General features: G+C 50.4%; 2 protein-coding genes across 5 annotated transcripts in view; both read right to left on the bottom strand.

The window, feature by feature from the left end:
- Qrich1 (glutamine rich 1) overlaps positions 1 to 2,876 on the bottom strand; it is a 47,994-nt gene extending 45,118 nt beyond the window's left edge. Inside the window, exons 1-2 of one of the 4 annotated variants that reach the window (XM_055629915.1) lie at positions 1,745 to 2,115; positions 939 to 998 (exon numbers count right to left, since the gene is read on the bottom strand). The gene's annotated coding sequence lies outside the window, so the exon portion shown is untranslated. Of the gene's footprint in view, positions 1 to 938; positions 1,063 to 1,744; positions 2,116 to 2,439 lie in introns of those variants that run through there. The other 3 variants (XM_055629914.1, XM_055629917.1, XM_055629916.1) reach the window with 3 other exon arrangements.
- Positions 2,877 to 3,675: 799 nt separating this feature from the next.
- Qars1 (glutaminyl-tRNA synthetase 1) lies at positions 3,676 to 11,148 on the bottom strand. Its single transcript, XM_055629918.1, has 24 exons — positions 10,999 to 11,148; positions 10,679 to 10,826; positions 10,223 to 10,332; positions 9,999 to 10,074; positions 9,709 to 9,773; positions 9,031 to 9,084; positions 8,837 to 8,897; positions 8,255 to 8,326; positions 8,055 to 8,140; positions 7,806 to 7,892; positions 6,853 to 6,952; positions 6,657 to 6,735; positions 6,468 to 6,576; positions 6,239 to 6,369; positions 6,035 to 6,127; positions 5,618 to 5,755; positions 5,446 to 5,533; positions 5,216 to 5,359; positions 5,022 to 5,126; positions 4,772 to 4,864; positions 4,533 to 4,660; positions 4,374 to 4,440; positions 4,179 to 4,304; positions 3,676 to 3,821 (listed from the first exon to the last, which is right to left on the bottom strand). The coding sequence occupies exons 1-24, from the start codon at positions 11,113 to 11,115 to the stop codon at positions 3,771 to 3,773; spliced, it is 2,328 nt and encodes a 775-aa protein (XP_055485893.1). The 5' UTR covers positions 11,116 to 11,148; the 3' UTR covers positions 3,676 to 3,770.
- Positions 11,149 to 14,129: the final 2,981 nt, after the last annotated feature.

The raw sequence follows: 14,129 nt of genomic DNA, 5'->3' as shown, positions 1-14,129 counted from the left end.
TAGTTTAGTGGTTAAAGTGCATGCTTAGCATGTGCAAGACTGTACGTCCAATCCCTTCACAAAACAACAAAAACAAATGAACAAAAACCCACTAAAAACTGAAATCACAATAAAATATTTTAGTGGAAAATAGAGAGGCTCAGAGAGGACTTACAGCTGGAACTAAATGCAGAAAAGTAAAGGTTCGCGCACCACCTCATTCTCAGCCCTGACAGCACTGCCACTTAAAAAGCACAGAATTGAGAAGCATGGCACAAAAGTACAAACCACTACTGATTAAAATCATGCAAGCTTACAGGAAGACATCCTTGATTTTGAAGCTGTTATAAAAAAGCACAGCCACACCCAAGGTCCCTGACTGGGTTCTGATTTGCGATGCTCCTGTTTTTTCAAGTTAATACAAATTCACAATAAAATTCAACCATTTCTTGAGCTTTGGTTTAAAACATAGGCTTATGTAAGGAGATCCGGAACTACAGAAGTTCTTGGAGAAGTATAAAAGCTCCTCTTAGAGGACTAGACATATCTACCAGGATAATACTAGCTGACTGAAGCACTGGCTGTTTGTTTAAAAGAAAAAAAAAGATAATCCAAAATAAGCAAGCTTAAAAGGTATAAAAAGTTTATAAACACATCCTCAATAAACTTGACCTAACAGTTTGGAGGATTTTTGTTTGTTTGTTTTTGGAAAACCATTTAGGTTCTTAGTTGGTGCTTTGCAATGTTAATCCTGCATGTTCCACTGACTTAGGATTTTAAGGGACCGTCGTCCAAGCAACAAACAGTATCCCTCATCTGCAGTTTTCTAGTAGCTAGAGGTTTCTGGCAGACAACACGAAGAATGAATGACAGAATTTATAAAGTTTCAGAATTACCAAGGGGGTAGGGGGGTAGCGGACTGCACACATACTTCCAGCGTATGAATGATTTAAACTCACCAGTCACCATGTTGCATGTATGTCTGCTGCTTGTCCTGAGTTCTTAAGACTTCTAACATTCTGAAGAAGATAGAACAAAGAAGTTCCTTCCATCCTCAGCCTCTTTTTAAGTTTTAACTTTGTTCTTAAAAAAATACAGTATATTAAAAATCATTACTATCAAATTCGATTGCTACCATTACTCCTTTTAGCTTGCTTTTTTTCAACCTTACTGTAACAAAACTGCAAAATAAACTAGCAGATGTTTTGTCTTAGGAAAAAAGAGCTGTATAGTTCTCCATCAAAAAACCTAGTATTTTCTTGACCCCATATCACAGCACTGGGACACACACACACACACACAAAAGCTGAGGACTTAAGTCACTTGGTTCTCATAGTAACACGGGCAGATTTTAGAAATTTCTGCTGGATACTTTAGAAATCACAAAGAAAAAAGGTAAAGCAGTGATCAAGTTTATAAAGGTTAAGAACCAGCCCTTACTAAGACCAGAAAAGCAAGCCCCTCCCACTCACGCGGGGAGGGGGGAATGGCTGCATTTGAGGATTTAAAGGGGAATTTTAAAGCTCGGAGAGTTTCGTACCACACACATAAGAGGATCTCTTTCCGGAGCGCACAGAGGTGACGTGTATCAATTGCGCTTATGGAAGAATTGGTCTCTAACAGAAGAAAAGCAGGGCCTTGTAATGTTAACCTTCTCGGCACAAAGCACCAGCACAAGGTGAGGAAACCCAGGGGGACCCCATGCCCTCTCTGGCCAATAGGACTCGGTTTCCGAAGCAGGGTGGCACCCTCCCCAAGCACCCACCCAATACATGGGCCTCGCTTAAGTAACAGCATTCTTCGGTTAGTGCGAGCAATCTTGTCCGCCTCACAGAGGAGCGGAGCCGCAAGGCGGACAGCAGGGCCGCGACGTTTCTCCGCAGACCTAAGCCACCGGACGTCAGCAGGGCAGGAGGGGCCCAAGCCTCAACCTTCCCCGCGCAGCACGTCGGTCGTCCGCCAGGCCGCCGGCCCTCCGCGCAGAAGGGGTGTCCGGCGCGCACTCGGGACGACAGCACGACCAACCAACAGCACGGCGCGCGCCGCAAAACTGGGGGGTCGCGGGGAGGCGCGCGCCCCGGAAGCCGCTGGAGCCCACGGGCCACAGCTGGGAGCCAACGGGGACGCGCACGTCGGGCGGCTGCGCGCGACGAGAGGACCGCACAGCGCGCGCGCCGCCGCGCGTGCAGAAGAAAAAAAAAAAAAAAAAAACAGGCCCGTGCGCGCGCGCCCCCGTGCGCGCGCCCGCGCGCCGCGCCCACCCGGATCCAGGCTCGCCCCTCCCCCACCCGCGGGGCGGAGGCACGCGAGCCGAGGGACGCTCTCCGTTCCGAGGCCGCCCCGAGGTCGCCTGGGCCCAGCGGCAGCGGCCCGCCCGCCCCCGCCCGCCGTTGTGTGGGGTGGGCCTGCTGTCCCAGTCCCACAGCCTCGCTGCGTTCCGGCCCGCACCAGAGCCCTCACCCGGCGACGCCACCGCCGCCGCTGCCTCCGCTCGACCCGCCGGCCCCGTTTCGCCGCCCGGGGGCCCGGTTCTGCCGTCGCTGCTCCAAGACCGACAGGATTTTCTCCTCACAGCTCCCTGGGCGCCATCTTACATTCAACCCTCGCAACCAATGGGAGCCGAATGCCCCTCTCGCGAGAATCGAAGCGTCGGATCCCGCGAGAGTTGCCGGTCGGACTTAAAGGGAACGCTTCGGACGGGAAGGGAGGCTTGTGGGGCCCAGAGCCGTTCCTTGGTTGTGGGAAGGGCCGCCACGCCCATGGACGCCCCTCCATGCAGGGCGGAGCCTAAGCCCGAGGTTCGCGCTCCCGGGGATGCCTTGCCCCTGCCCAGGGTCTGGCAGGGCGCCTCTTAAGCCCACCTCCGGGCGTCTGGCTAGCGCCTCTTTTAGCCGCACGGCTCCTCGCGAGGCGGAGCCCGGCCTAGCTCGGCCTCGTGGTTAAGGTGGACCCCCAAACTCTTAAACTGGGGCCAGCTCTAACAGCTGTACCGCACCTGGGAAACGCTCGGGGACTGATAGACTGGAGAAAACCACCTCTGGAACGCTCACCATCAGCTACCATCTGAGACGAGCTTGCCACAGTCAGGTCCACCTTAAAGCGGGCCTTGGGTAGCCTAGTGTTTGTATACAGGGAAAATGTGGAAGGCTTTAAAGCTGCAGGCACTCACCTACAGCCATCAGCTCACATCAACCCAGAGAGCCATCAGCCTGTGGTGGGTGCTTTCTGCCTTCTGCTTTGTTCCTGTCCTGGCAAACTCTGAGAAGTCATCTTCTGAGATGGGGGTCCCACCTAAGGGCCAGCATGGTCAGGAACCTGATCTCAGCACTGTGTAGCCATCCAGGGAGACTCCTTGGGTCTCTAAACTTGAGAGGCCACCACAGCATTTATGCTTTGTCTCGTTATGCTTAAGCAGTAGGCAGGTTGTTCTCAATGGGCATCATGTGTCTCTTGATCTGCCTGGCCACAGAGACAGACACAAAAGAGATCCCTTCATAAGGGATGACTGTGCAGCGGCCCAGTTCATCATACTAAGTGCAGATCTGATTCCAGCCATGTATGAGGCAGCAGTGTACTCACTGCCTCTCTGTTCTGGGAAACTCATTCTTCCAGGCGACATGTAAGCACCACCATTGCCAACTCACACAGCATGTCTCTAGGGTCCTGAAATACTAGAAAGGCAAACAACACGCAGACTTTGGGAAGATGTCTTTATTCTTTATTGAAATGGAGTGTGGGGTGGTGAGGACACCCCAAACCTCCAGGATGAGGTAGGGCCACATGTTTTCAGGTTACACCTTTCCTGGATCTTCTTTTAGTGTGACAGTTCGGTTGAAGACAAGCTAAAAGGCAAAGGAAGAAAAATGACCAACAGCCCAAAACCAGTCCCCTTAATTACCCCTCATCACCAAGGAGGTGATGTGTCAAGGGAGAAAGGATCATGGTTCTCAATAACTGTAATATTGTACAAGAGACTAGATGACTGTGCTGTCCCTTAGTTTAATGAGGATTATGATAAAGTCTAAGCATGCCTGGTACTTTGAAGAGTAAAACAGTTAGGGCCCTATAAAATGTTTGCTTGGCCTTAACCTCTGAGCCAGTTTCACCTGAGGTAACTAAGGGACCGTAGGAAGAATGCTTAGCACAGTCAACAGCAGCCACCATCAGTACTGCGGAAAAATGGAGGTAAAGTTAAGCACCTGTCCTTGTTGGCTATCTGGATCCACAGAGAAGTACCCAAGTCGCTCAAACTGAAACTTGTCAAAGGGCTTTGCCAGAGCCACAGAGCAATCCACTAATGCTCCTTCCACTACTTGTAGCGATGCCTGCAAAAAGAGAATTCAAGTACCAATCCAGCTCAGGCCACAACCTCACCTCACACTCCATGAGCCTACCGGGTTCAGGTCACTTAGGAATCCACCAGGCACTTCAACAAGGTCTTCAGGGTTCTTGTGCTGGAATCTGTAGCCAGAGGGAAGTCAGGAGCCCAGCTGGAGAGCCACAGCATGCAACTCCCACCTTGTGACCACCCAGTCCCAGGTATGTTCACTCACAGTCGCTCATACAGGCGGATCTCACACAGCAGAGGCTGTGACACCCAGTGAATAAAGGCCTTGGGCTTCTCTCCAGCATCAGCTCGTCTACACGTCACCTCCAAGGATTCCACAGAGCCACTGGAGCCCTTGAAGTGAGAAGGATGCAGTCAGAGCAGGGGTTTCTACTAAGGCTGCTGGCTACATACAAACCTTGGCTCTAGCAGGCACTATATAGAAAGATGATGGCTGTCTCTGACCTTGACAACATGCTGCAGCTCGATGACATAACCAGTATGTCTCAGGCCCACAGGCTGGCCCCAAGCTAGGCGTTTATAGCCTGCTTCGGACTCCTAAAGAAAAGAAGCATGGAAGATACAAAAGCTGCAAACAAGAACAAGGCTTCTCCCATCCCCATGTTTGTCAGGGATTAGTTCATGGTAAAGGAGCAGGAAGGAGATGGATCTTAAAAGACCCCCAAAATAGTCATAGCAATAAACCCCTATTTACCTCCTTAAAGTCAGTTCTCTCAATGAAGACAGTGGAAGCAAAAGGAACCTGGTGGAAGCCCTTGGTTTCATCAGCTGGGAAGTTTGGCACTTGGATGTCCAAGGGCTGTAGCAGGAGATAGGTATGAGTCATCCCAGATACTAGACATTTACACATGCGCATACACACACACACACACATGCACACAAGCCCACCTTGAGTGCAGGAAAGTTAGTGATGACAACTTGTAATGGCTCTAGCACAGCCATGGCACGTGGGGCTGTGTCATTCAGCACATCCCGCACACAGGATTCCAGAAGATGAGGTTCCATTGTGGTCTGTGCCACTGTCACCCCCACCTGTCAGGAAAACTCATCAGTCATAGCCACAACCACAAATGGCCACACTTAGCCTGTTTCTACCCACTCAGTCCCCTGGATTATACCCGAGCACAGAAGTTGTTGATGGCCTCAGGTGGAAAACCCCGTCGTCGCAGGGCAGTGAGTGTAAAGAGCCGTGGATCGTCCCAGTCCCTACAGATAAGAGGGTAGTCAGAAAACCTTACAGCACATGCCAGTAGTGCTACATCCTCGGGGGAACTCAGGGGCCACACCTACCGGACAGCACCAGCTGCTACAAGCTGGAGAATCTTCCGCTTTGAGACAACTGCATAGTGCAAATTGAGGCGGCCGTATTCCCACTGAACAGGGCAATAAACATCCAGCGCATTACATAACCAAAAGTAGGAGGACCGTCTAGGATGAAAGCATAGGGTTAGAGACAGGAAGAGACTGCAGAAAAAGCCCTAGAGGCCAGCGAGGGAGTTCAGCAGGCAGACACTTAATGCCAAGTCTGGAGAACCGAGTTGGAGCCCTGGAACCTACATAGTGGAAGGCGAGAGCTGACTATTACAAGTTTTACTCTGATCTCAACACACATGCTGTGGTACCCACACCTCAACTCATATGCATGTAAGCACTCTAAACAAGAAAGGAACCCCTAGCCCTACCCACCCATAACCTCAGCCTCCTCACCGAGCCTGGAACTCCTTGGTACACAGTGAATGGGTGATGTGCTCAATGGAGTCACAAAGACAGTGTGTGTAGTCGTAGGTGGGGTAGATGCACCTGTGGAACATAGGCAGTAAACCCCAACCAGCCCCTCTGCCATATTTCATTGGCTGTTGCCCCAATCCACAGCCCTGCTGCCTTACCACCCGTCCCCATGCCAATATGTACCATTTGTCCCCTGTGCGATGGTGAGGCGTATACTTGACTCGATAGGCCACAGGGTCCATCTTGCCATCTTCCATTACCAACCTCATTCGAAGTGTGGCCTCACCCTCAGCAAATTTGCCCTTGCGCATTGCCTGAGGAGAAGGAGAGATCAGGCTAACTCTAAACACAGATGCATCTCATCCTCAGTACATTGGCCTACCCAAACCAAGCCTCCCTTCTGGGACGCCACCTCAAAGAGCAGCAGTGATTCCTCAATAGGCCGGTCCCTCCATGGTGAAGGTAATGGGTTGTGGCCTTTGAGCTCTTCCACTCTCTGATGACACACATAAGCTTGGCCCCTGTGAAAAGAGGATATGAATGTGCAGGTGGCCCATGACCTGGTCAGCTGACTTGGCTCAACATTTTGGCCTAGCCTCACCTATGGATGAGTTCCACAGCCCAGGCATACAGCTGGTCAAAATAGTCGGAGGCATATGTCACTTTGTAAGGTGTGTAACCTAGGGCAGGAGAGACATTGTCTGAACAGCCAGCAAGAGTCACTAAATGACCAAAGCCATGGCCCATAAGGAGGTCCATGCACCACCAGCCCTGCCCAGGCCTCACCCAATCCATACCCAGCCAGGTCACCATGTCATAAATTGCAGTGAAGAATTTTGCTTCTTCCTTCTCAGGGTTGGTGTCGTCAAAGCGCAGAAAACAGATACCATTGTTGGCCTAGAGGAGTAGGAGCATCTGTTAGCTTCTGCATACCCATCAGGCCCTCTAGGCCACATCATCACACTCGGACATCCTGAGAGCTTGCACTTATCAAAATGGAGAGCATAGCCATTGACAGTCGAGCAGATAAAAGCAGTTGCTGTGCAAGCCCAACGACCTGAGTTTGGTTCTCAAAATACGTGATGGAAAGAACCGGTGTTCAAAATCTTCTTTGACATATACATATGTGCGATAACAACACATACACACACCATTTTTTTCCTTTAGACTTGTTTTGCCTGCATGCATGTGCTCATACCATGTGTGTGACTAGTGCCCTCACAGGTTAGAAGATGCTATCCCCTAAAACTGTAGCTCTAGGCAGTTATAAGCCATCATGTGGGCGCTAGGATCTGAAACAGGTCCTCTGCAAGAGCAACAATTGCTCTTAACCACTGAGCCATCTTTCCAGCCTCCTAAGAATATTTTTTTAATCAATGTCTTTTTTTGATGACCAACATCAAAAAATTGAAAAGTTAAATAAAAGGAATTCAAGAAATGTACCATCCATGGGGCATAGTGGTACATGCCTTTAATTCTAGCAGTTGGAAAGTGAGCTCTATAACTTCAAGGCCATCCAGGGCTATACATTGAAACCATAAATCCAATGGCTATATCTAAAGAATCATATTAGTCTTCTTCCAGTGAGCCCAGTAGTCCCTGAGGAGGCCTGTTTCTGTTTCCTGTGGTTTCCCTCTATGGTCTCTGTTATCAGCTACAAAAGGCAAGACAGAAATATACCTTTCTGGAATACAGTTGTAGGAGTAGCCAGTGATCATATTACTTGACAGGGACCTAGACATACACTTACCTTGGCATAACCAAAGTTGAAATTGATGGCTTTGGCATGTCCAATATGCAGAATTCCATTGGGCTCTGGGGGGAACCGGGTACGTATCTGAGTAAAGGAATGGGATAGGAGAAATGAGCTGAGAGTTTAGACCACCCTATAAAAACAGATGCTTCTTCCTAGGGAGGTCATGGTAATGGGTGAGATGAAGCAGGATGGAGGCAGCTTAGACACTCAAGCAAGTATCTGCCTGGCCACATCCCTTCACACCTGTCCCCCAGTGATTTCCAGGTGCTGCTTCAGCAGGTCCATAGTGTGTGGTGTGGTCACATAGCCTGGAGTCTTGTAGTTCTCACCTGTCAGGGGCAGAACAAATCTGATGACCAGGCTGTCAGCCAAGGATCCTGGCTCTACAAGCCTAGCTATAAAGCTGATCACCAGCACACCAGAATTTCACGGAGCCCCCTTACCTGGTTTATGAAATTTAAGGGCCTCCCCACGGAGCTGTTCCATTAGAGACAGGGTCTGGCCAGCAACCTCACCTGATAGGAAGAAATCAAGAACCTTGACTTCTGTTTTGGGGTTTTATTTTTTTGTATTTTTCGAGACAGGGTTTCTCTGTATAGCGCTGGTTGTCTTGGAATTCACTTTGTAGACCAGGCTGACTTTGAACCCAGGGATCACCTGCCTCTGCCTCTGCCTCCCAAGTGCTGGGATTAAAAGCATGCACCATCACTGCCCAGTTCTTGTCTTGTAAATAAAACTACCATACCCACTTAGGAAAATATCCATGGCAGCTATCAATATCTTGAAACCAGACCTGAGCTGGCCCCTCTTCACCAATTCCCAGAGACAAGAGCTACAGAGCCAAACTTCTCAGATCTCTAATGCCAATCCCTAGGCAAAAGGAATAAAGGAAACTCCAGGAATCCCAACTGAGAAAATAGAAGGCTCGATAAGGTGAGGGCCTGAGAAACCTGTGCTGTAAGGTCCTTCACACAGAATGCCCAGAAGTCAGGAGCTGAATGTAACAGGCACCTCAGGCTTCTCACCATTCTCCACCACATCTCTGGAGGTCTTCCGGTCTGTCTCTTCCAGCCGAGCCTTTGCCACCTAAGAGAAGCATAGCAATTACATCACTCTCTCTGGGCAAGATCTGATGAAATGGGTTCAGATGCTCCCTTCTGCAGCTATTTCTCCCTCTATTTCTACTTCACCAGGTGACCTGGGCAATGCCTAGCCTCACCTTAGGCTTCTTCTCCAGATCAGCTTCCATCTTGGGCCCCAGAAGGTGGAGAACCTGAGCAGATACCAAAGTCAAACACAGAGATGGCCTCCCACAAGAATCTCCTGATGGACTCCTTCCCATCCAACCAAGGGCTTTCTGGCCTTTCTGCCAGCACCCACCACATGAGCCTATCCAGCCCATCCCGCCCTACCTCCTCACTGTTTATTGTTGTTGCTGTTGTTTGAGATGGGATCTCACTATGTAGCCCTGGCTGGCCTGGAACTCACTATGCCGACCAGGTTAGAACTCAAAGATATCCACCTGCCTCTGCCCAGCCAGCCTCCTCATATGTTTCTACTGGCCTTGAATGGTTTTTTTTCCCCCCTTTTTGAGGGTTTATCCTGGGCCCAGGGAAATAAATGCTGCCATTTACAGAGAAATAATGTAAGCCCTGATTCAAGATAAACAGTCCACCTCAGGCATTATGTTCTTGTGATTCTTTGCCAGCACATCAAGAGAAAGGTCACATGGCCCATTTGTGGGAAGAGGACACTGAGCTTCACAGTGACGTGATTCATGCTAACTCAAAGGCCTAATTCACATGCTACCCCTCCACAGTGGGCTCCACTATCTCTGTCAGGGCCTCCTTCCCCTTTGTCCCTCCGTGGATTCTAACTTCATCAGGGAGGCACCCACCTGCATATCCACTTCATGCTTGATCATTTTGCCATCCGCCCATCTGAGTGCAGCCCGAGCCTCTCCTAAGAGTATGGGCACAAGAAGCTGCAAGGAGGCAATAGGAGGTACTTCTTCCCCTCCTCAACGAAGCCCTAGCCGACACAAGCATCAGAACCTCGGCCCAAGTCCGGACACCAGCAAGGCGTCCCTCGCTCATCCTCCCACCTCCCTTTCATATATGCCCCAAGTAGAAGGAACCACCAGAGTGGTCAGCCTACAAGGAAGGCCCTGTCTCAGCTTCTACTCACCCATCAGCAGCCCCATGTTAAAACGGTACCGATCCACCAGGAGCTGGGGACGGTGCCTATTTATGGTGGCCTCCACCTGCAGAAAGCCAAACCATAGGGCTCAGGGATGCCTCTTCAGAAACCTTCTAGCAACCGACACGCACACTCTAGGTGGGCGTAAAGAAGCTACACCACTCTCGCACAGCCAGAACGAGGAGCTCGGATGCCTTGGGGAAAGGACTTACGGCCTCCTCAATCTGTTCCGGTGTCACCACCACACCCACACCACACTCCAGCTCGAAGTCCTTGACATCAATAGGATCCAGGGGGTGACTCCGCACATATTCAAGAGCAGCTGAAAAAGGAAAGGCGGCAAACCAGGCAACTCAGCTCCAAGTGGACTGACAGAGCCTTCATGCCATGAAACCTCAACTGGTTTTGGTAAGCTAGACGCCCCTTTAAGAGGTTAGGCCCTGGCATCATTGGAAAGAAGCCCTGAGGCCAGAGAAAGAGAAGCATGTGTTCTGAAGCAGGCCTCTCACTGTGATGATTCTCCTATCCATACCTGAGGTCTCTCCCTCCATGCCCTAATGCCTGTCCACAACCTCATACCCAGAAGCAACTGGGAACTCGACAGAAAAAGCAAACAGGAGTCTTGGCTGAAGGGAGGGTTTGAGGGTGGATCTGGCAGGGGGTCTCACCGCTCAGCTGGAGCTCAGTGTGGATCTTCTTATTGGCTATATAGGTCACAAGGAAAGAAAGACGCCGGGTATCCCTGAGTCTGGAGGCCAAACCATACAGCAAGGTCCCGGTAGCCTTGTCGATGGTAGAGCCCAGAGTTTGCTGCGCCTGGAGTCAGAGGGGTCAGGGAGAAAGGCCCATGCCCAGTGAGTTAGGATGAATCACTTTACTGTGAAGATCAGTTTTCCTCTTCCCACAAGGCAAGAGCTGGACGCCGGAGGAAATCGCGTTGCTCAGGCGCACAGGAGGCAGCTGCGGCCATGAGGAAAGGGACTCGCACCTGGGTCGCCGCCTCCCGCAGCTGGGTGCTCAGAGCCGCGTTCTTGAGCGTCTCGCGCGCCTTGTTTTCGCTCAGGCCGAGGCCAGTGAACAGGGCCAGCGAATCCGGAGTCGCCATAGCAGGGACACCGGAAACCAAGAGAAACTTTGGGCCGCATCGGCACCGCGACCTTCGCTCAGCGACCAATGAGAGCACGGAGCCTGGAAGAGACCCAATGGCGGCCTTCCTCCGTGGAGGGGCGGGGCCGCCAGCGGAGAGCCGCCCGACCGGCTTTTCCGGGCAGCTGGCTTCCGGCTCCCGGGTTCCAGGCGGCTGGCTTCCGGCTCCCGGGTTCCAGGCAGCTGGCAGGGTGGGGGCCGCGCGACTTTGGAAAGCCTGCGTCGGGCGTGGAGAGAGAGAGTGTTTAGCGACAAACCTGCAGGAAGACTCAGGCGTGGCCTCTTCTCCTTCCCTCAGCCCTAGGAATCCGACCCCACCGCGTTCTCGGAGAGCCAAAAAGGAGTTCCGGTCGCCTTCTTCAACGTCACCGCTTTTGAGTTGTCATGGAAACAGCTGATAAAATGCATTCCCTGTAATTCTCGGTCCAAGTCACTGCAGAAAATGTGTGTAAAACGGCCTATCTAAGGACCACATGAACCTGGCACTTTTTAAGTGAGAACTGGGACACAATACGGAGACGCAAGGGAAAGGAAGGCCAAGAGCGACTTCTGTGGTTTCTTTAAAATCTCAGGCGAACACGATCCATTAACATGCTACACGCAGCACTGATTGGACCCAGTAGATTACCAGAAGGAAAGAAACCTACGAGGGTTAGTGAGAGGGGGTAGTTGGGGAGTGGGATACATTGTTGTCGGGAGAGGCCGCATATGCCTTTATATCCCGGAGGCAGAAGCAAGTGGATTCCTGAGAGTTCAAGACTGACTGGGGCAACATAGTGAGACTCTGTCTCAAAAAATAAAAAGACAAAAAGATACATTGTTTACATATATAAAATGTCAAGAAAAAAAAATATTCTGGGAGCTAGAGAGCTGTCTCAGCAATTAAGAAGAGCACTGGTTACTCTTCCAGAGAACCTGTGTTCAATTCCCAGCACCCACAAAGCAGTCAACTGTCTGCATCGCCAGTGGCAGGGGATCTAATTCCCTCTTCTGGCCTCCACAGGCACTAGGCACACAGGTGGTGCACATACAAGCAAAACACCCATACAGGTAAAATTTTTTGTTTTTGTTTTTTGAGACTCACCCTGAAGACCAGGCCAGCCCCAAATTCAGATATTTGTCTGCCTCTGCCTCCCAAGTGCTGGGATTAAAGGTGTGTGCCACCACCACCTGGCTATGAAATAAATTTTAAAATGAAAAATAACATTAAAAATAAAAGATACTATGTTGTTATTTTAAAAAAAAAAATAAAAAAGAAATTTTGTGCAAAGTCCAGTGCAGTGGCCTGAACATGTAATCCAAGCTTCCCCTAGAAACAGGCAACATAGGGCGACCTCTCTCAAAACACAAAGGGTTAGTGGGTGGCTCAGCAGGTAGAGGCATTTGTGCACAAGCCTGACAAACTCTTCTAGGTCTCTAGGTCATATATAGTGGCAGAAGAGGACTCAAGAGTACTGCTTGCATGTGTGTGAGCACACACACCCACTTGTATTTTTAAAGTCATTTAATAGCACTTAATGGTCTTGGGAAAGATCAGGATTTGGTTCCCAGCACCCACATAATGGCTCACAACTACTTTTAACTCCAGTGCCTTTTCTGGCCTCCTCTGGCAAGGCGCATGTGGTTGGTGCCCATATGTATACACCCATACAAACACCAATACAATAAAACAAATTATGTGTGGTGGCACAGGCCTTTAATCTCTGCACTCAGGCTAAGGTAGGCAATCTCTGTGAGTTCTAGGCCAGCCTGGTCTATAATAAAATTTAAAAAATTAAATCTAGTGCTACACTTAACGCATTTGAGAGAAGGCAAGCATCACACACACAGACAAACAAACTACAAGCAGATCCCCCACAGAACTTTCGATGTAGGGGCAGGGTCAAGGAGAGACGGGGTAGTCATGATGGTGGCTCTAGTACTCGGAGGTCTCTCCTCTTCTAACTCCCAGGACTTGCTGAGTAAGACAAAACACATATGCTGTTCTTCATGAAAAAGTGAGAAAGTCAGCTGCTGTTAGTACAATGGTGAAGAAATTCTCAAACGCAGAACTGGAGTTGAAGCTCTTGAAAGCCTTGATGTTCTTCCGGATCTTCAAGGTCCGAGCAGGAGTCTGCCAAGGCTGTAACCATATCCTGTGACCTGTGCTGACATCCCACCAAAGACCAGGTGTCGTGTCTGAGTTTACATATGGGTCTCACATAACGCCCACCTTGCCAGGTTTTGTCCAGAGCCACAGACTCAATCCTGTATCTTCAGGGCCCCACCTGACCCTAGACTGCACTGCATGTGAGAAATGACACAGGCCAGTGCTACTGTCATAGACAGGTACCAGGCAAAGCCACAGCCACGCTGGCACTGTGCCATGTCTGTGGCTGCAGAAGCCCAGACCACACAATACAAAGGGGCCCACAACGAGCAGAGCCATACAAATTACCTTGCCAGGCAATGGTGGCACATGCCTCTTATCCTAGCAGTTAAGAGGCCGAGGCAGGATTACCGTTAGACTGAGGGTAGCCTCAACTGTCTAGCAAGACCCTGTCTCAAAACAAAAATAATCAATGTCACTGCCAATGTTTCTTCAGTACCTGGTGCCACCCAAGGGGTCATTCCAACTCAGTCACCACCATCACTAAGCCTTGCTGGTGCGGCAATAGCCTCCTGAATGGGATCCAGACCGACACACGCCTTTTCACCTAGTCTCTGTGGATCCAGTAGCTCCACATCACAAGGGACACGTGACAACAGGATGGTTAATGAAACCTCAGGAAACACGACTTACACAGAAATGAATGGCCCTAGCCTCTAGGTTAGCTTTCCTGGAGGAGCACCACATCCGAGAATGACCCACTAGAAAAGCTGGGTAGTAGCCAGCGAAACCCACCATGGCATGGGGTCAGCCAGCTGCATAACCGAGTGTCAGTGGCATAGACCAACAGCATCTAGAGGCTACACAGTGGTGGCACAGGCTCA

The sequence above is a fragment of the Psammomys obesus genome, unplaced genomic scaffold, assembly GCF_907164565.1.
Source record: "Psammomys obesus unplaced genomic scaffold, mPsaObe1.curated_primary_1811, whole genome shotgun sequence".
Taxonomy (NCBI): domain Eukaryota; kingdom Metazoa; phylum Chordata; class Mammalia; order Rodentia; family Muridae; genus Psammomys; species Psammomys obesus.
This window is presented reverse-complemented; position numbering and strand designations above follow the sequence as displayed.

Bases quoted from the DNA above. Each gene is read 5' to 3' on its own strand.
- Qars1 (XM_055629918.1), bottom strand. From the start codon at position 11,115: ATGGCGACTCCGGATTCGCTGGCCCTGTTCACTGGCCTCGGCCTGAGC. The intron at 10,827-10,998 runs GTGCGAGTCCCT...CTCTGACTCCAG, and splicing joins TGCGGGAGGCGGCGACCCAG to GCGCAGCAAACTCTGGGCTC. The intron at 9,774-9,998 runs GTGAGTAGAAGC...CCATACTCTTAG, and splicing joins TAACATGGGGCTGCTGATGG to GAGAGGCTCGGGCTGCACTC.